Here is a 20198-nt window from a genome sequence, read left to right on the forward strand (position 1 = left end):
AGCTGCAAATGAGCTGAGCTAAATTAATTTAAATGGGTTAACACAAGCTCCTCTGCTCATATCAAATCCGTTTCTCTGCCTTAGAAGTGTTTGTAACAACAACAAAATACCTGGACTTGTCATTTTTATCAAAGTGGCAACAACGAGGTGTTTTCTCTTTTTTCCTCCCTGTTTTTAAATTTTTTTACTGAGTTAGTCACACCTCCTCATCACTGTTTCCAGACTCTTGTTTTTAAAAGATGTAACTCCTGGATTGGATCTAGCTGGGCATCCCCAGCATGTGGGGAAAAAACAGAAGGAACAAGATGGCCAGGTTGGGATCTGCTAAACTTGTGCCATGCCCAAGGTTGTGCTGAGGGGCAGTCAGGACAATTTACAGGGCAAGCATTGAAACAATGGAGTGAGTCAGGCCTGAAAACATCATTACATTCACATTAAATTCATATCTCAGTCAGGAATCACGAGAAACAAAGCACACACATGGAAACAAGCCTCCCCCTTTCCACATGGCATCCATGGGATGAGAAGTTTTTATCCCTCTGTTTCTGATGGATGTGCTCTGTTCAGGTGGTCCTGCCCTTTCTCCACACTCTGAAGACTGGGAAGATCTTACAAAATTCAGAACTGCAAGAGTTTAGTAGGAAAAAGATGTTCACTTTTGAAGAATTGCCCTTGTGCTGGTGTCTCCATTATTTCAGTAAGACTTGATTTGCAGTAATGTCCAGGACAAAAGTTGCCTTTTAGCCCAGAACCTCTTTATTAAGACATAAAACTAAGTCCCATTTGCTCACCAAAATAATTGCTTTCACTTAGGATGCATGGATGAGTGAATCTTGCAGAGCTTTTACATATATATTCATCTCCAGCAATTCATCAACACAATAAGCACACATTATTAACTTGAGTACTCATCAATTTCTTTTTTCTGGAGCTTCAAATACTAGCAAGGAGCTAGTGTGCAATAGGGAAGAAAAACATGTAGGGGAACTTGTGATAAATGTTCTATTTTTGCTGTGAAAGGAGGATAAGAATTTAGCTCAGAGCTTACCCTCTCCCTCTTCCAAAAATTTCCTGCCAGGCTGAGATCCTTCTCCAGAGGCCAGGAGAGTGGGCTTTGCTGCTTTGCTTCTCCAGGTGACATCTGTGACCTGGGTGGCCTCTTCTGCTGGCCTGACAGCTTCTGATCTGACACCCAGAGCTCTGCCACTGCCATGGGCACCCCCTTTTTTACCCACTGGAGTGGCCAGCACAGCCCTTGGAGGTGGCTTTTCCCCAGCCTGTGGTGCCACCAGCACCAGGCTCCTGGAAGGGAGCACCGAGTCAAATGTGAGCAGGGGGTGACAAAAATTTTGGTCCCAGGAACCAAAATCACCCAATTTCAAATCCCTCTGTGGCTCTCAGTGGCTGGAATGGCTCTGCAGGCTCAGGGTGCAGCCTCACATGGGGACAGGGAGGCTCTGCTGTCCCCTCCTGCTGACAGCCCCTGGGGGATCCACTGAGGAGCACAAGAGAGAAAGCTGAAAGCAGTGCAGGACACCCTCCCTGGTTTTACTACTCTGTGACATGATCATACACAATAAATATATTTTCTGCCACGTTTAGTGGTTTTTTTTTAACATTTTGACAATGATCAGGTTTATAAAATTTCAGTTTTTCCTGGAAGGGGTGTTGAGCAAAGTCCTTCTACTTCATCCATCAGAAGGGGAATTATTTGTGAACAAGATTGATAACCATTAATTAAGAGCCTTTCCTATGGCTATACCATGACAGCAAGAGGTGGGGCCTGCTCCCTGTGGGGATTCCCCCAGGGAATTGTGAAGGAAAAATCACAATTTGGTGACCAAGCAATGGCCCAGAGCTCAGGAGGTGCTTAGGTCACTTCTCACAAATAAATAGCTGCAAGCAGAGCTTCCCAGTGCCATTCCTGGTGCTGCTGTGGGTTTTCAGCATCAGCCCCAAAAAACTGCCCCCTTTTGGTGTCCCCAAGGTGGAAAGTGGCCCCAGCCTCCCCCAGGTGATGGGGAAGATTATTTAGTCAATATTTGCACAGCACAGGAGCCTTGCTGATATCTGTCACACAGAACTCCTAATACCACCCAAAAACAAATAATTTTTGTTCATACTCTACATCACACCCAGCTCAGCCCTGATTTGAGAACCCTTTTTGGAGAGTGATGATGTCCAGGGCAGAGAGAGCACAGCTTGAATTCCAGAGCCCAGGCTGAGCTGGCAGAGCTGGCAGGTAGAAATATCTTGTTTTGACTGGTAAACTGAGCAAGTTTGACATGGAAACCACTGAGGGAGAATAAATATGGAACAACAAGATGTAATTTTACTGAGTCTTTCTTCCAACTCAGAGTCATCCCAGAGCTGAACTAAGAGGTCCTGAGGTCTAGGGAGGGGAATTCTGGACACAGTGGGTTGTGCTGAGGCTCAGCCCTGTCACAAGCACAATTATTTAACAGCACAGTTCCTGCAGGACTGCAAAGAACAGGAGAAACAGAAAGGGGAGGGGGGAAAGATCAGAGGAAATAAAGAGTTTGTAGCTGTGACACAGAAGCAGGGGATAAATGCCACAGCCAGAAAAACATCCTATGGGAACAGCATGACCAGTGCTGCCCAAAGCAGCCTGGAATTCCTGCTCTGCTCAAACAGCAGCTCCTACATCCCAGCAGGAAGGGAGAAGGGCTCTTCATCCTTCCATTTCATGGGGACAGGATCAATCCTGGATCTGCAGAAAATCTCTTTAACTGACCAAGCTGTGCTGCACCATCCACCTTTGCCCCTTCTCACACATGAGATGTGAATTCCTCTGAAAGACCTTGTGCCTCCATCAGACACATCTTCTGTCCATGTTTCTGGTCATGCTTTAGCAAGTGCATGATATCTCACATGAAATATCAAGATATAAAAACCTCCAGCAAGGGCTCTCTGCAAAAATGGATTTTACAGACCAAAAACTCTCAGCACCACCAAAAAAAAAACCCTCTTACATCCAGCCAGCCTGACACTGTAGCAGCCTCCAACTCTTTTTTCTTTGAACCAGACATAGGTGAGAAAAGTGACATGCACACACAGCACATTCCTTGGCTTTTCCATTTTGTTTTATATTAAAAATACTTTTCTGCCTAACTGGGATACTGGGAGTCTTAGGAGATGAACAATGCAGGTATGTACAGCTGCTCTGATAACAGCTCCAGGGTGGTGGGAATATATTTTGAGTAATCAAAAGGACTTCTGCTAATGGATTTTACACTCCTTTCACATTCTGCTTTCAGTGGCAGCCCCTTGAAGGCAAGTTTACTGGCAGGAATAATCTCAGAAATGGTGAGTGTTACGTAGATGTTTGTCAAGGAGGAGAATGAGTCCAGGTGATGTGGCAAACATCCTCCAGACAGGCTATAAAAAACAACCTGCTTTTAGTCAGATAATTAATTAAAAAGTATTGGAATTATTCTGCTAATCAGTAACTCGAATGCACTGCATCTTGATGTAAAAAATCTATGACTAAGGGTGGAGGCAAAATTCCTGGAATAAAAGCTTAGTTAAAATGATGATGGCATCTTGGTTTTAAGAGAGATCCCTGAGGGGCTCCTGGGCAACCAGATGCATTTATCCCACACAGGCTTGGGCATAAACATGAGCATCAACATCTGCAGCTCCAGTGGAAGCACACTGGAATGGATGACAGCCAAATTTCAGGAAGGGGCTGGTCTCGTGTCCTAAAATATTATTGCCCTCAAGAAGAAAACCATGAGGAAAACAAAATGGATGAAGGTTAGGTGGAAGGATGCCTGCTGCTGAATGGATGTTATGGAGCCAGCTCTTAATTAAACTGTCCACAGCATCCCTGCTCATTGCTTTTCCTTGATTGATAGAGGATGGGTTTGCAGGAGGGCAGCACAGGCAGGGGGGTTCCTGCCTGCCCTGCAGTGAGTGAGGGGGATCCCACAGGACAGGGAGGATGTTTTTGTGGCTGTTCCTCAGGACTGGATGTGTCACTGAGCTCCTGTGTGCTCAGGATTTCAGTGAACTCTGTGTGTCCCTCTCTTGGGGCACTGGGGCTGAGCACTCACAGCTGTGGCTGAAATCAATAGGAGCTGTGCTCCAAACTGGCTCCAGTGCTGCAGAGCATCCTGAAAAATCACATTTTCACTGGGCACCCCGCAGCAGGGGATACCTCCTGCTGTACTGGTGTGCATGAGAGCATCCTAAAAACAGCTGATGCCGTGTGGAGAGCAGGGCTGAGCACAAAACAGCCATGAAAACACAAGTCCAAGGTGGACTGTGGGTGCTCAGTCCCAGGATTGGCATCAGACCATCCCCTCAACCCACCCCAGTCACCTGCTGTGGCCACCTCAGCTGTCCCCAGTGCCATGCCCCTGCCTGTCCCCCTCTGGAGTGAAGGGAATGAGAAAAATCAGCTCCATGTGCAAATGGCATCTTGCTGTGCTCTGTGGAGCTGCTCAGGAGGAAGCAACTCTTGGACCTTTCCTCCTGATGCACCCTCACAAAGGAACCAAATACAGAAAAACCCCAATTCTGTTATTTTCTGAAGTCTTGTGTGTCTGACTTTACAGCCTCCAAGTCCTTCTTGCAGCATGTATTTCGTATAAAAAGAGCAAAGTGAAAAAAAAAAAAAAAATAGACATTCCATCATGTGGCAATGTGTTAACATCCACATATGTCCCAAGAAGGACAGGATCCTTTCCTTTCCTGCCACTTCAGTTAATGAAGTAAGACACAACAGCAGGGGGTTGTCATCTTCCTTCTGGATTAGCCCTAGAGAGGATGTGACCCATGGTCTGGAGCCAGGAGTCACAAAACCTGGGGAGGAGGTGAGGGCTGCATGGTTTGCTGACCAAAAATGGCCTTTTCTGAATATCTTTATTCAGGAAGGAAAGTGGGACCCATGACAGCCTAGCAGGAATTCACCTTTCCTCTGGCCTTGAGTGACACTGGGGTTTACACACTTCCCAGCCAGTTTCTGTCTCTCCCTCCTCAATTAACTCCTTTCCCCAGCCTGATCCATAATTACCCCTCTGCTCTTCTGCCCAGCCACAGTGTGGGGACAGAAGGGTGACATTTCCTGGAGGAGTCAGGCTCTGTGAAGCATTTCAGGTTCACCCCTGCACAACTCTGGGCAAATCCTGCAGGCAAGGAAGGAGCTGCCCCTGGTGGGACCAGAGATTCCCTGCTACATCTCAATTCCCTGCCCCAAAAGGGCTGGCTCAGGAAGGAAAAGGAGAATTGAACCTGGCTGCTCTGAGATTTAAACATTTTTTGCCATAAAGAGGAGGGGAAAGCTGAGAAGCAAAGCCTAGAAAAGCAGGTGAGCATCCCACTGCTCCCTTCCAGCCTGATCCTCCTGCAGCAGCATCATGCTCTGGGTGCTGCCCCACACCTGAGGCAGTGGGGACACAGCCCTGGTGCCAGCCAGGTCCCTGGTGGCCCTGGGGACACACCAGCTCCACATGCACAGGGGCCAGCCCTGTAGAAGGTGCTGCAGATTTCATCCCCCAACATTTTAGGACAGAAAAAAAAACCACCCGGCATGTACATGTTTTGGCTTGTTCTCAGAAATTTCTGAATCATTTTTTCCCAAAATTTCCCCCCTCCTTCCCCTACAAAAATCCAAAGCAAGCTAGCTGGTTGGAAAAAAACACCACCTGACATGCAGTGGAAAACAGGGATGGCTTTGGGAAGGCTTTAGCAGTTCCACCAGCCTTGACCATGGAAGAAACAAAATTCCCATTCCTTCTCAACACACTGAGAGCAGCTGTTTCCTGGGCACACAGGGCTGGTGGGGCAGGGAAATAACACAAGCCCCCCATCCCCTGCTGCATCTGTGCCAGCCACAGCAGCCAGTTTTGGAGCCCTGAACCACTGATGATGCTTCACTGCAACACTTTATGCATCAGCAATCATTTATTTTTACAATTCTGGCTTTCAAGTGATGCTGGTTACACGGGGAAAAGCTAAGGATTTCACCCCCAGCTCCACTGGGTTTGGAGTGGCCACTGAGGAAGGAACACTGGGGAATAAACAGGAGAGGGGAGCAGGGCTGGGTGCCAGGAGGGTGGAGGTGTGATGGAGCAGAGAGGAGCTGGGAGCAGCAGGGGCAGGAAGGCCAAGATGTTGCAGCAAAAAGGGGTTTGGATATCTCAGATGGGGGTGGTGAGAGCTGGGAAGCCTCACCCATGGCACAAAGCAGAGGAGGAGCAGGACACAGGCTCATTGCAGCCCAAGACCCCCTTAAGTGCTAATTTTCCTCAGGGAAGTGTGAATTTAAAATGGGGCAGGGAAAAATGAAAACCCAGGATTTACTGTGCAGTACCAAGGGCTTCAGGGTCATTCTGCTGCTGATGGCCATTTCCAGATGCCTGCACATCCCCCAGGAGGAGCAGCAGGAGCCCTGCACTCCACAGGGCTGGCAGCAAGGAGCTGACAGTGCCCTCACCTTGCTTTTGGCTACCAAGACCTGCAAATGATGCTGGAAAACCATCAAGAGCCATCTGCTTGGAACTCTTGCAAAGTTTTGGGCTGGGAACGTTGCACCAACAGAGAGCAGCTGAGTCACTGAGCTCAAGTGGGATCTTCCTGCCATTCCTTCATTGCCTTCTCTACCCTGGGGCAATATGGGCTTAGTTTGCTTTATTTTCCCTTCTTCTTTTTTTTTTTTTTTTTTTTTTTTTTTTTTTCTCCTTTTTTTCTCCTGTGGAGCTAATGCTTTGGAAAGTGAGTGCCTAAGAGCACTTCCAAGAGCCAGGGTGCTGCTCTGAAAGCTCCCTGCCCACGGCTCTGCAATGATTCCCAGACATTTTCTGCAGCATCCCCTAAACCCTGAACATCCTGCTTGCCTCCTGGTGTAATTAGTGTGCTGTATAAATCACCCCAGGCTGCCCATCCCTCAGGGCCAGCTGGATGGAACCCACCCGGGATTTGGTGTCCCAAAGACCAAAACCCTCTCTCTGCATTGTTGCTGGTTTTGCAGGACCAGGACAAAGATCCAGATCCCTACCAGAACCCTGGCCAGACCCTTTACACTTCTTTCACAGAATTCACAGAATCACTGGGTTGGAAGAAACCAAGATCATGGAGTCCAACCCAGCCCCAACACTTCAACTAACCCATGGCACTGAGAGCCACATCCAGTCTGTTTTTAAACACATCCAGGGATGGTGACTCCACCACCTCCTGGGCAGACCATTCCAGTACTTTATCACTCTTTCCATTAAAAGCTTTTTCCTAATATCCAGCCTAATTTTCCCTTGGTGCAGCTTGAGGCTGTGTCTTCTGGTTCTGTCAGTGCTGCCTGGAGAAAGACCAGCCCCACCTGAGCACAGCCACCTTTCAGGGAATTTAGAGAGTGATGAGGTCACTCTGAATCTCCAGTTTCTCCAGGCTGAGCACCCCCAGCTCCCTCAGCTGTTCCTCACAGGGTTGGTGTTCCAAGCCCCTCACCAGCCTCGTTGCCCTCCTTGTTTGCCACAACCCCCTTCTGTCCCCTCTCCTGTGCATGTCCCACCCTGGCACTGTCCCAGCACGGTGTGACACTCCAGAGCTTGGGGACAAATCCCTCAGCCTGTGGGTTTCCAAGGGCTGGGGAGGGGGAGGAGAGCGAGGGGCTGGCGCTTCCCAGCCGCTCAGCTCGGCCCGCAGCTAACGAGCCATCTCAAAATTAAAGAGTGAACTGCAATCCCCAGCAGGCCTGTCCTCCTTTTGGCATTAGGCTGAGCTCTCTTTCTCTTTTTTTATTTTTTTTTTTTTTTTTTTTTTTTTTTTTTTTTTTTTGTTTGTTTAAAAAGAGAAAAAGAGGGCTGGGGAGAGGTGTATTAGGAGCAGTGGAAGCACCACATCCTGGGCAGGGTGGGTGAGCCTTGGGGCTCTCTTGGAAAAACTGGGAGGGGCAAGAACTGTGGACACTGCTGAAGCCTTGTGAAAAACATAATCTGTTTTTTTCCCCAGACTGTTGACTTTTCTTAATTCCAGCCAGGATCTTTCCCAGGCTGGGAATCATTCTCAGAGACAAAACAAGGAAAGGATGAAAGAAAAACACAGATGGACACCTGGAATTGACCACTGAGCCATGTGAGTGTCTCGTGATATTTGCACAAAGCATGTTTTCAAAGAGGTGTTGCCTTCTTGGACCAATGAGCCTTTTCTATTCTGTTTTTCACAATCTCCCTTATATATATTCCATGGCTTTTCAATAAATTGCTCCTTCTTTTTGGAAGAGGAGTTGTGTTGCTGTGTTACAGCATTTCCCAGCCCCTCAGCCTCACCATGGCAAGTGGAGCATGGGGACAGGTTCTGCCAGGTGCCTTCACACCCAAAGGATCCAAATTTCTCCTGTTACAGCAGGAGAGGATGGAGGAGGCAGCCCAGGACGTGGAGGGTGACACTGTCCCCAAGGCTGAGGGTGGGGACAGTGCAGGGTGACTGCCACTGATGTGGGGGCAGGATGGCCAGAAGGAAACAACTCTGCTGCAGGAGGAAAATGTGGGGAAAGCAGCAGGAAAGAGCAGGGAAGGGAGGCAGGGAAGCCAGACTGGTTCTCACCTCTGTGGATTGCATTTCTCACGTGGGAATCTCTCTGGGAAGGACCTTGCTGTGCCCACACCTCTGGGGAACCCAGCACTGGCTGCTGGGGCCTTCCTGCCCCCAGTGCCTCGTTCCTGAGCCACAGAGAGCTGGAGGCTCTGCCTTTAGGGGCACAGCTCACCCTGCTCCATGGGGAGCTGCTCTGCTCCAGTCCTGTCCAGCCTGAGCCCCTGGTCACTCTTGGCCAGCTCCAGGTCATCCCTCAGGGCACAGGGCTGCCAGCAGGACCTGCCACCCCTCTGAGGTGCCCAGACAGCTCCAGGTCATCCCTCAGGGCACAGGGCTGCCAGCAGGACCTGCCACCCCTCTGAGGTGCCACCTTGGCCATTCCCAGCTCACCCAGCCTGGTGCTCCCAGGATGAGAGCACAGGGGGGTGGTGGGGTTGCCTCCCCCACAGATTGGGCTCACACCCCTTTGGCCCAGCTGGGAGGCAGAGGAGGGTGGCAGGACATTCCAGATGGAGTCCTGGAGAGCAGCCCAGCCCTCAGGACACTGGAAGTGGAGCTCCAGCCCCAGACATCCCTGGCAGACAGCAGGGCTGCACACACAGGTCCCAGGCTTTGCCCAAACTGTGCCTTTCTATAGAATCACAGAACATCCAGAGCAGGAGGGACCCACAAGGATCACCCAGTCCAACTCCTGACCCTGCCCAGGACACCCCCACAACCCCAGCCTGTGCCTGAGAGCATTGTACAAACCCTCCTGGAGCTCTGGCAGCCTTGGGGACGTGGCCATTCCCTGGGGAGCCTGTCCCAGCTCCCAGTCACCCTCTGGGGAAAGGACTTTTCCTAATATCCAACCTGAGCCTCCCCTGGCACAGCTTCCTGCAGCTCCTGTGGCTGTGCCAGCTGCACACAACTTACTGGGGAGAAATTCACCCTCTCCACAGCAGGACTGGGAGCCACACAGGGTTAGGCAGCTCCTGGATTTCACCTAGAAATGGGTTTGATCCAAACCCCAGGGAACTGGTGAGCTCTGGGTACAGCAGAAACTTCCACCTGGTCTTGTAACACCAACCACCTCCAGCTTCCAGACCCTTGTGTCAGCCCAGCTGGAAATGCTGCAGGAATTTTGCCTGGATAAGCTTGTCCTGGTGGGAGGGAGCTGATGGTTTGGGCACCCCTGCACCACGAGCACCAAGGTGCTCCCCACCAGGACCTCGTCTCATCAGCAAAGGGAAGGACAAGAAAAGGAGAAGGGCAGCAGAGAGGGGATTACAGGGAAGGGGGTTATGGTCATAACTCTATTTCCCTGCTGGAGTGAGGAGAGATGCAGCCTGCCCTTGGGGAGTTCAGAGTGAAACACAATGAAATGCCACGGGGCATTTCCTGCAGCCCGGGAGGATGCAGTGCTGCCCAGCCTGGCACTGCACACATCTGGCAGGGCCAGCAGAGCCCTGCACTCAAGGAAGGGCTGGGCCCTGCCCTGGGGACCTGGAATCAGGAAACAAAACCTGCTGGAGCTCCCTCTGCTCCGTGACCCTGCTCCCCTCCTGCCTTTCTGTGCCACAATCACACCGTGCTTCTCTTCCAGTTTTATGTCATCTCCGTGGCTCTCCCCCTCATAAAATGTGACTGCAGCAATTTCTGAGATCAGGGCTGGCCAGGTAACAGGGACATTTCATGTTTGCTGGGCAGAGCCTTTAAATCCAAGCCAGCCAAATGCCGTGCTCAAAGGAGAGAGGGAAGACTGGGAAGCGCTGTTTTCCTGCAGGATGCTGCATCCAAAGGTTCTCCCCGCTGCACTGGGTGAGTCCCCAGCTGCTCCTGAGCTCTGTGGAGGGATGGGCATCATCTCCCCACCCCAGAGCCCTCCCTGAGGCCAGGGTGCAGCAGCAGCAGCACTGAAAGCCCCAGTTCCACCCCAGGGTAGAACAGGGAGATGAGGGTGGTGGGGATGGTGTTTGTGGGGTGTTGGGAGAAAGCTGCTCCCCTGAAACCCTAAATAATTGTCCCTGGCCTCTCTTCCCCCTGAGAGCACAGGCATGAGCCTGTCTCCATCAGCCCTGTGACACCTTGGTGTAGCTGTCCTCCCCTGGGCTGAGCATCCCCAGCCCCACACATGAGGAGGAAATTTAATTGCCCAGAAGAGACTTAAAACAGCCAAGCTGAGTTCAGAAATCCTCAAATCCCCCTCCCCGTGCTTTTCCAGTGCCTGCTCCTCCTCAAGAAATGGACCTGGGAACACGATGGTGCCCAAAGATTTTCCCCATTTCATCTCCACCAGGAGATTCTCCTGTTTGCTCGCAGGACCCAAGGGAGGAATTGGAGCTCCCTGCACCTCCTGCTGAATGGCAGCTCCCCAGGGGTTATTTTATGCCTCACTGCTGCTGAGGGAGCAGCTTTGCTCAACCTCAGGCCAACCAACAGCCCCACCAGCAATCACCTCAACCCTCTGCAGGGAAAAGAGCCAAAATATCTGGCACTGGGGGCAGAAGTGGATGAGGGATGCTCTCCAGAGCAGCCCCTGCCCCTGCCCAGCTCACTCCATACCTCCAAAGTCAGGCCTGAGGCGGACGTCATAGCCCTTCAGCAGCTTGTCCACAATCTCTTTCACCACAGAAATATTTCCAGTGGAGGGGCTGAAAGACAAAAGTAGAGAGTTCTGGTCATGTTGTGTGCCACCAGGGGTCCTGGCCAGGTACCTCAGCACCCTCCACAGCCAGAACAGCTCAGCCATGGGCAGAGCCCCTCTGTTTTCTCTGCCTCTCGTGTTTTCTGTCCTTGGCACAGCCCCCAGCTGCCCACAAGCCCCCCTGAGCCATCCTGGCTTGGTCTCAGCAGTGTTTTGTCTCCTCTCCTGCAGCCCACCCATCCAGGGCACCCCAGTCTCTGTCCCTTGGTGTGAGCACCCCCCAGTGAGCGCCCTGACCCACAACTTGGGGACTTCCCAGTGCCCACAGAGGCAGGAATTGTCCCTTTCCCAGCCAGGCTGGGCTCTTGCTCCATGTCTTGCATCACCCAGCACAGTCTGGGCATGTCCCAAGGTCCCCAGAGCACGGCTGGCCCCAGCAGGGACCCTGCTCTGTCACACAGCCCAGTGCAGCCTCTGCTTCTCACTGCAGCCAGGTTATTGAAGCAAAAGAGAAAACCCTGCTCCTCCTTCCCCTATGGCCTCGATGTACAGCTGGTCTTTGCCGTGTAAAAATTCGGTTTCTGCCACTCAGCATCACTGTGACTTCTTAGCAACGCAGATCCAGAGGCAGAGGCAGGGAAGGAGAGTCCATCTTCCCCCGTGTGTGCCAGAGCAGCAATCCTCTCCCTCCCAGCCCTTTAACCTGCACACACAGGGGGGCAGATCTCCTCCTAAACACCAGCCCAGCCTGGCAGCAAGAAGGGACAGCTGATGATGATGAGCACATCCCAGCCCGGGGCTGGGGCTGATGGTGGGCGCTCACCTCGCTCTGCTGGGCTGCGAGCACCGTTCATGAGGAGCACAGGAACAGGCGTGTGGAGGCTCCTGAGGCTCCCTAGGGGTGTGGGATGAGCACACAGGACCACCTGGGCAGCTCTCAGCGCTCTGGGTGTGCAGGGATTTCTCAGCAGCACCCAGCCGTGGTGCATGGACCACCCAGGAGCCCTTGGGCTGGCAGGGGAAGGGTCTGAGCTCCACTCCTAAGAGGGGCACAGCTCTTCCTTGCATGCTTTAATCACTGAGGAAAGGCCAGAGAGCTGAGCTCAGGTGTGGCTTGCAAGGTCCACTTGCACCTGTGGATCTCTCTGCAGGTGTGTGAGGTTTTGCAGCGTGGCACTGAGGATGGAGAGTGTGCACCAGCATTTGCCCATCTCTAGCCAGCCATGCCTGGGTACACAGATTCCCATATTCATAATATGGACACTGTGCGTTTCTCAGGGGATTTAGACACCTCTGTTTGGTTCCTACAGTGCATAAACCCAGGAATCAGTGTTTACCTCGTTGATATAAGCAGGGAAATTGAGGCAGAGACAGTAAACAACGTGTCAGGGGCCCTGCAGAAAGGGTCAGAGTGACAAGAGGGCCATGGGGACTCAAGGTGGCCGAGTGAGGGATAAACCACCACGATTAAGGACAAGGTCTTTGCAAGCCACATCCCTCCCACTGAGGAGGCAGGCTGTGCATTATTTGCCCAGCTGTGGGCCAGCAGCTGCCTGCCAGTGCTATTCCTGGCAAATGTGGGTCTGCATCCGCCCGGGGAGCGCGCAGAGCCAGGCTGTGCTCTGAATTCCTGAGCTCCAGAGCGCTCTGCCCCTGATTCTGTGTCACTGGGCATGTGCTCTGCATCTCCACGTACACTTGCAGCCAAACATCTCCATCCCAGCGCCCCGTGCTGCTGCCTGGGCTGAGTGGGAGTAGCTGGAGGCTGGTGCACATGGGGAGTGTTCTGTGCACAGGCACACACACGCAGAGCAGGGGTGAAAATCGGGGCTGGCCGTGCAAGCACACGTGCAGGCACACACCTCTGAGCAGAGGGGGTGCTGTGGGCTCTGGATGTCACACATTTGCTTGGGCAGTGCCAGGTGTGTCCCCACGCAGCTGGACCAGGCATGAATGGTGAGGGCAAGGTGGGAGCACCTGTGTGTGTGTGTTTGTAATGATGAGAGAACAAATCTGGGTATCCAAAGCTCCAAAAGGACCTGTGTGTGTGTGTTTGTAATGATGAGAGAACAAATCTGGGCACCCAGAGCCCCACAAGGACCTGTGTGTGCATGTCTGTAATGATGGGAGCACAAATCTGGGTATCCAAAGCTCCAAAAGGACCTGTGTGTGTGTGTTTGTAATGATGGGAGCACAAATCTGGGTATCCAAAGCTCCAAAAGGACCTGTGTGTGTGTGTTTGTAATGATGGGAGCACAAATCTGGGCACCCACAGCCCCACAAGGACCTGTGTGTGAGCATTTGTAATGATGGGAGCACAAATCTGGGCACCCACAGCCCCACAGGGACCTGTGTGTGCATTTTCTTAACTATAGGAGCAAATCTGGGTATTCAAACCCCACAAGGACCTGTGTGTGAGCATTTGTAATGATGGGAGCAAAATCTGGGTATCCACAGCCCCACAAGAACCTGTGTGTTTTTATAGTGATGGGAGCACAAATCTGGGCACCCACAGCCCCACCAGGAGCTGTGTGTGCATTTTTATAAGTATAGGAGCTAATCTGGGTACCCACAGCCCCACAAGGACTGAGTGTGTCTTCATAGCTATGGGAGCAAATCTGGGCACCTACAACCCCACAAGAACCTGTGTGTGTGTGTTTACAGTGATGGGAGCACAAATCTGGGCACCCACAGCCCCACAAGCACCTGTATGTGCATGTTTGTAATGATGAGAACACTAATCTGGGCATCCACAGCTCTACAAGGACCTGTGTGTGGATGTTTATAGTGCTGGGAGCACAAATCAGGGTACCCACAGCCCCACCAGGATCTGTGTGTGCATTTTTATAACTATAGGAGCAAATCTGGGTATCCAAACCCCACCAGGACCTGTGTGTGTGCATTTGTAATGATGAGAGCACAAATCTGGGTACCCATAGCCCCATAAGCACCTGTATGTGCATGTTTATAATGATGAAAGCACAAATCTCAGCACCCCCAGCCCCAGCAGGAGCCGTGTATGGATGTTTATAATGATGGAAGCACAAATCTGGGCACCCACAGTCCCATAAGCACCTGCATGTGCATGTTTATAATGATGAGAGCACAAATCTGGGCACCCCCAGCCTCAGCAGGAGCTATGTATGGATGTTTATAGTGATGGGAGCCCAAATCTGAGCACCCCCAGCCCCAGCAGGAGCTATGTATGGATGTTTATAATGATGGCAGCCCAAATCTGGGCACCCCCAGCCCCAGCAGGGGCCGTGTATGGATGTTTATAATGATGGCAGCCCAAATCTGGGCACCCCCAGCCCCAGCAGGGGCCGTGTATGGATGTTTATAATGATGAGAGCACGTTTATAATGATGGGAGCCCAAATCTCAGCACCCCCAGCCCCAGCAGGAGCTGTGTGTGTGCATTTGTAATGATGAGAGCCCAAATCTGGGCACCCCCAGCCCCAGCAGGAGCCGTGTATGGATGCTTAAAATGGTGAGAGCCCAAATCTGGGCACCCCCGGCCCCAGCAGGAGTCTCGGAAGGCGCTGCCCCGTGCCCGGCGAGCAGGGAGATGGCACAGCCGCACCTGCCCGCAGGTGTGCGCAGGGAGGGCGGGCAGCGCTCCTGCCGCCGGCGGGTGGCGAGCGAACAGGTGAGCCCCACACCGTGCCCCGGCTCGGGGGGAATGGCAGCACCCCGGGATGCAGGGGAGGATGACACACGCGTGGGGATGGAGGGCACCCACCGGCCGCGGATCCGCGGATGCGTGCGGAGGCATCGCCCCCGGAGCTCCGCAGAGCCGGGGCTGTGGCACGGCGCAGCTCGCTCGGGCACGGCCAGGGCAGCCCAGCCGGGTGCGTGGCGCAGCTCCGGGGCTCCTGCGGGCTCCATTTCCCCTGCAAACCCCTGGGTTTGGCCATTTTCCCCCCGCGGTTTGGGGAGGGGGACGCGCGCACCCGCTCTCCGTGCGCAGAGTCTGCTCCTCGTCTCGTGTGCGAGCATCCCTCCTCCCCTAGAGCCGCACGGGCTTGGAATAACAATAGCGATTTGGGGAAGAGCCCCCTCCCCTTCCCCACATCCAGCTCGATGGAGAAAACCCCAGGCAAGACAAACAAGCGCCGTGCCAGCCCCGCTGTCCCTGCAGCCTGGGATCGCAGTCCTTACCTTTGCGCACAGCAGGCGACACAAAGAGCTGCTAAAGCAGAGACAATTCCACTCAATCTGTCTGCCTGAAATGTCCACATTTCCACAAAGACGAAGGAGGAAAAAAAAAAATCTTTGGAGGGGAGGGGAAAGAAAGATGGATCTTCCGAGATCCCCCTCCAAAAAAAAAAAAGGGGGGGGAGGGAAAAAAAAAAAAGAAACCGACCCCCCCCCCAGTTGATGATTTCCTAGAGAAAAAGAATTATGGAAAAAAAAAAAATTAAAAAATGTGGGGGAAAAATACCCCCCCCACTCCTTCAGTGCCAGTCAAAGAATTCGTTTCTTCTCCCTTTCAGCATCCTCTCAACAAGAGACATCCTCTGGCAACGGAGAAAATCCCAAGAGAAAGAAAAATAAAATGCCCCAAAATGGGCTCAGCAAAATGTGAAATCGAATCTCACAGGTACGCGGCAGAAGAAGAAGAAGAAGGAAAAAAAAAATTAAAAAAAAAAAAAGGAAAAAGAAAAAAAAAACCCAACTCAGTGTCCCCTGAGCACTCCACTTGGATTATTTTTCCTCCTGCTCTTTTGCCATCCGGTTCTGCAGATGTTGCATGGCTCCTGCTGCCCACCTTCAGAGAGGAGGAGGAGGAGAAAGAGCGTGTGTGTGTGTGAGAGAGGGAGGGAGGGAGGGAGAGGGAGGACGTGTGAGTTTTCAAGCAATATGATTTTATTCTGGATTTTACCTATTTGCTCCCCCTTTCCTCTTTATTTTCCGAGGCGGGGGGGGAAGGGGAAGCCACCCAGCCCCACTGTGCAGTTATTTTATTCTAGGGAAATCTCAGGCTCGTCACTTGGGAGGTTTTTGTTGAAAAGCTAAAAAGGAAAAAAAAAAATTAAAAAAAAAGGAAAAGCAAACGCAGCCTGGTAAATAAAAAAAAAAATACATATATGCATGTGTAAAAAATAAATAAATCCCTGTCTGCAGCAGGAGCTGCTCTCGCAGGGAGGGCTGGATGTCTCCCTAGTGCTGCTGCCGCAGCTCCTGTGGAGTTTTGCTGCTCATTGCAAAGTCACAAGAGGAGGGGAGGAGAGAGGGAGTTTGTGGTTGGGGAGGGGGACTCTCCGGACAAATTGGGATCCTGACGTCATGGCTGACAGCATTAACCCCTGCTGGCTTGCAGAGAGGATGGATGAGCATTTCTGCTGAGGTGGATTTTGGGGTTTTTTTTCCCCCCGGGGAGGTGGGAGCAGGGGTGATGGTGATGGGAAAGGTGGTGGCATTTTGGCATCGTCTGGGGGGCTGTGCCTGGGCAAGGGTGGCTCAGCTGTGAGCGCTGATGGGTGCTGTGGTTGCCTGAAACACTGTCATCAGCACAGGCTGAGCTTCCTCCTGCAGCAGAGACAAAAAATAAGGTGATTTTCTCAGGATGTCTCCATGCCACAGAGCCCAGTGGCCTGCTGGCCTCCTCCAGGGGCACTGGGGGGGATCTGGGGGCTCTGGAGGGGCTGGAGACACCCCCAGGGTGGGGAAGCCCAGCTCAGGAGGGATGCTCAGATCTCCCTGTTATGCATACAATGGGGTTTGTGGGAAAAGGGAGCCTGAACTTCCAGAAATGCTGCTGGGGATCAGCTCCTGGTGCTGGGGCTTTGCCTGCTGGAATGGCAACAGCCATTGAAATTGTCACAGTCTGCAGTTCACCAGCTTCTGATCCTTGTCTTAAAACAGTAATATAATTAAGGAACTCTAAGCATCAGGCATGCAGTAATGTACTACCAGGAAGGATTTTTTTTTTTTTTTTCCTAGGAAAGAGAAGCAATCCAGCAGCACTTTGAATGAAGGCAGAAGCCATGGCTCAAGGAGGAAACATCTGAGCTCTCACCAGCCTGGCTGGGATCTCCTCTGCACCTCCCTGGCAGCTCAGAGCAGCCCTTCTGGGCAGGTGAGTCCTGCTTTGCACCTGTGTGTAGGTGGTCTCCCTCTGGGACAAGGGCAGAGCAGATGTGTCACTGCAGCTGGGCAGGACCAGTCCAAAATTCCTCTGGAGGGGCACAGGGCAGTGTCCAGTGCCCACTGGGCAGCAAATCTGTCCTGCCCTTCCCTGCAGGGAATCCTTGGGACAATCCTTGTCCCTGGGGCTCCTAATGCTCCTTCCCCTCATGTTGGCTTGGCTCTACATGGTTTCCTCATCAGAGGCACGCCACAGGTCCTGTGCTCCCAAATCTCCTTCTCCCAAAAAGTGTGGTGGGGAGTGACCTTTCTGAGGAGCCTCCCCCTGCCTCAGAGACATCAAACCAGGGAGGAGCTGAGTGCTGGGCTGGGCTGGTGTCACTGCAGGAGCTCCTGGGCCAGTGAATGTCTGGGGCTTGTGGGGAGAAGAAAGGCTCAGGGGAGGTTTAACACCTACAGTGAGGCTGTGCTACAATGGGAGGGGGAAAACCCTTCTCACGTACTGCTGAGGCTGGTGGGAAAGGTTCTCTGCTTGTTTCGTGCCCAGACCACCCCTGCTTGTCCAGACCTGTGCAAATTCAGCTCAGAGCAGTGATCCCCTCTGCCTTCTCAAAGCCCAAGGCACTTGCCACTTGTGGCACATGGCACTGAGTGTGCCAGTCCCTGTGGAGTCAGGGCTGTGCCACTCACTGGGAGTCCAGGGCACAGGGATCTCACCTGGCCATGGCTGGTGACCCTGGGCTCCCAGCCCTGGCCAACCTCCAGGATGCTCCTGGGCTTGCACACCCCATGTCACGAGAGATTTGTGCTTTGTCATGACCCCCAAGAGCTTGTGGCTCCCTGGTTCCTGTGGCTGAGGGTCCATGGGAGATGCTCTAGGGTGTCCCCACAGTTCTGTTGAAGAACCAGCCCAGCAGATCTGGTCCTGCAGGATGTCCCCATATCTCCAGGATGAGCTGCCTGGTGCCACCAGGCTGCTGTGCAGGTACAGCATTTACCTCCTCTGCACTGACAGCAGTGACTTTCTGAAGCATTTATTCTGATTTAAGCTGCTGGGCACCAGGGAGGAGCTCTTGGGGAGATGAGAAGCATTTGCCTCTGGGCACCAGAGCCTCCATTGAGCCCTTCCCATCGTGGCCCCTCTGCTCTGCTCCCTCCCACCAGCTATGATTGCAAGGTACTGGCAGGAAAGGTAAGTGGAAAGCAAATGTCAGAGGCATACATGAAGAGGAAAAATTATGCTCACAAATGGTGACATTTGTGCTTGCAAGTTCACCCAGTGGGGAGCAGGAACCGTGTCACATGAATTATCTGACCACTCAGCCACAACAGGAAACTTTGGGAAGCCGGCTGCTTGGCAGGGAATGCATCCACAGGAGCTGCTGTGTGCTCCTGAATAACCCACCTGGAGCCTGGTCTGGAATAAAGGACTGCTCTGGAGTTAGTCACCCGTCTCTGCTGGTCTCATCAAGGCTGGTGAAGAGCGTGGCTGTGCTCACTGAGAGGTTTGTTCTTGCCCTGCAGAACATGTGCATCCTCAAGCCCCTCCCAGAGCCCCAAATGTTTCTACCTCTCCTGCTGGGGGCTGTCTGCCCTTCTTCTGAGTTTCTCTTTCTGAAGTTCACATTCTGATCCTGCAAATATCTGTGAGAGGCTGCTGGAGGTGCTGTGCTGTGGCTGTAATCACCCTGCAGAGGTCACAGAGTTTGTGGCTATTTGCCATCCTCCACTATTGAATCACTCATTTTCATTCTTCTCTTACTTGCTGCTCTGCTCCACACCCTGGCCTCTCTTCTTCTCCAGTGACCAACTCCAAGCCCCAAGTGCTGCTTTTCCCAAGGCTTGCCATCAAGGTGAAAAATCTCCCTCATCTCCTCTCCCAGCCAGCTGGAGAGCTGGCTCTTCTGTCCAGCCAACAATTCCCAGAAGAAGATGGTGGTTCCTCTTAAGCAGAAAAAAGGATAAAAGCTGAGAAAGCAAAAGAACTTTTATTAAACCAGAAATTTAATGGAAGTCCTGCAGAAAAGGAGAAAATCCATAGATTTTCTATGTTCCAGAGAGAGTGCCTCAGAGTGCATGCACAAGTTCCCCAACTTTGCTGAGTTAAAGATCCTTCACCACTTTTTGAGGTAGTGCAGACTGGTGCAGAGCGAGTGGAAATGTTGAAAACTCTTAGGAACTGTGAATGGAGGAACTGATGAGCAGAATTTGCCTACAGTCCTGTGCATCCCATGTGCTCAAATCTCTTTAAGCAGAGCATGGAAAGTGTGGTGGAAAGGTAGAAAATACTGTCCATGGGAACAACCACCTCCCATTCCTGCCTGTCTTTAAACATAGGAGGCTGCAGGCCATGTTCACTTTGGGCTTTCCTTCACTTGAGAAATGGTCTGGCTGAGCAAAGGTGCTTTGGTGAGGAGAGGGCAGAAGTGTGGTTGTTGGTAAGTGTGGTTGTTGATAAGTGTGGTTGTTGGTAGCTGTGGCTGTTGGTAGCTGTGGCTGTTGATAGCTGTGGCTGTTGGTAGCTGTGGCTGTTTGTTGGTAGCTGTGGTTGTTGGTAAGTGTGGTTGTTGGTAAGTGTGGTTGTTGGTAGCTGTGGCTGTTGGTAGCTGTGGCTGTTGGTAGCTGTGGCTGTTGATAGCTGTGGTTGTTGTTAAGTGTGGCTGTTGGTAGCTGTGGCTGTTGATAGCTGTGGTTGTTGATAGCTGTGGTTGTTGATAGCTGTGGTTGTGGATAGCTGTGGTTGTGGATAGCTGTGGCTGTTGATAGCTGTGGTTGTTGGTAGCTGTGGCTGTTGGTAGCTGTGGTTGTTGATAGCTGTGGTTGTTGATAGCTGTGGTTGTTGGTAGCTGTGGCTGTTGGTAGCTGTGGCTGTTGATAGCTGTGGCTGTTGATAGGTGTGGCTGTTGATAGGTGTGGTTGTTGGTAGCTGT

The 20198-nt window shown here is 52.1% G+C and overlaps 1 protein-coding gene across 2 annotated transcripts in view; it reads right to left on the minus strand.

Moving 5' to 3' along the window:
- The window catches only part of LOC130253275 (gamma-aminobutyric acid receptor subunit beta-4), a 77435-nt gene extending 61043 nt beyond the window's left edge, over window positions 1-16392 (minus strand). For both annotated transcript variants that reach the window (XM_056491745.1, XM_056491744.1), the window contains exons 1-2: window positions 15340-16392; window positions 11098-11186 (exon numbers count right to left, since the gene is read on the minus strand). In XM_056491745.1, the coding sequence (XP_056347720.1) occupies window positions 11098-11186; window positions 15340-15419 (169 nt within the window). In that variant the 5' untranslated portion in view covers window positions 15420-16392. The remainder of the gene's footprint in view (window positions 1-11097; window positions 11187-15339) is intronic.
- Between the last annotated feature and the right edge of the window lie 3806 nt (window positions 16393-20198).

Source organism: Oenanthe melanoleuca, chromosome 4A (assembly GCF_029582105.1).
Source record: "Oenanthe melanoleuca isolate GR-GAL-2019-014 chromosome 4A, OMel1.0, whole genome shotgun sequence".
NCBI lineage: Eukaryota > Metazoa > Chordata > Aves > Passeriformes > Muscicapidae > Oenanthe > Oenanthe melanoleuca.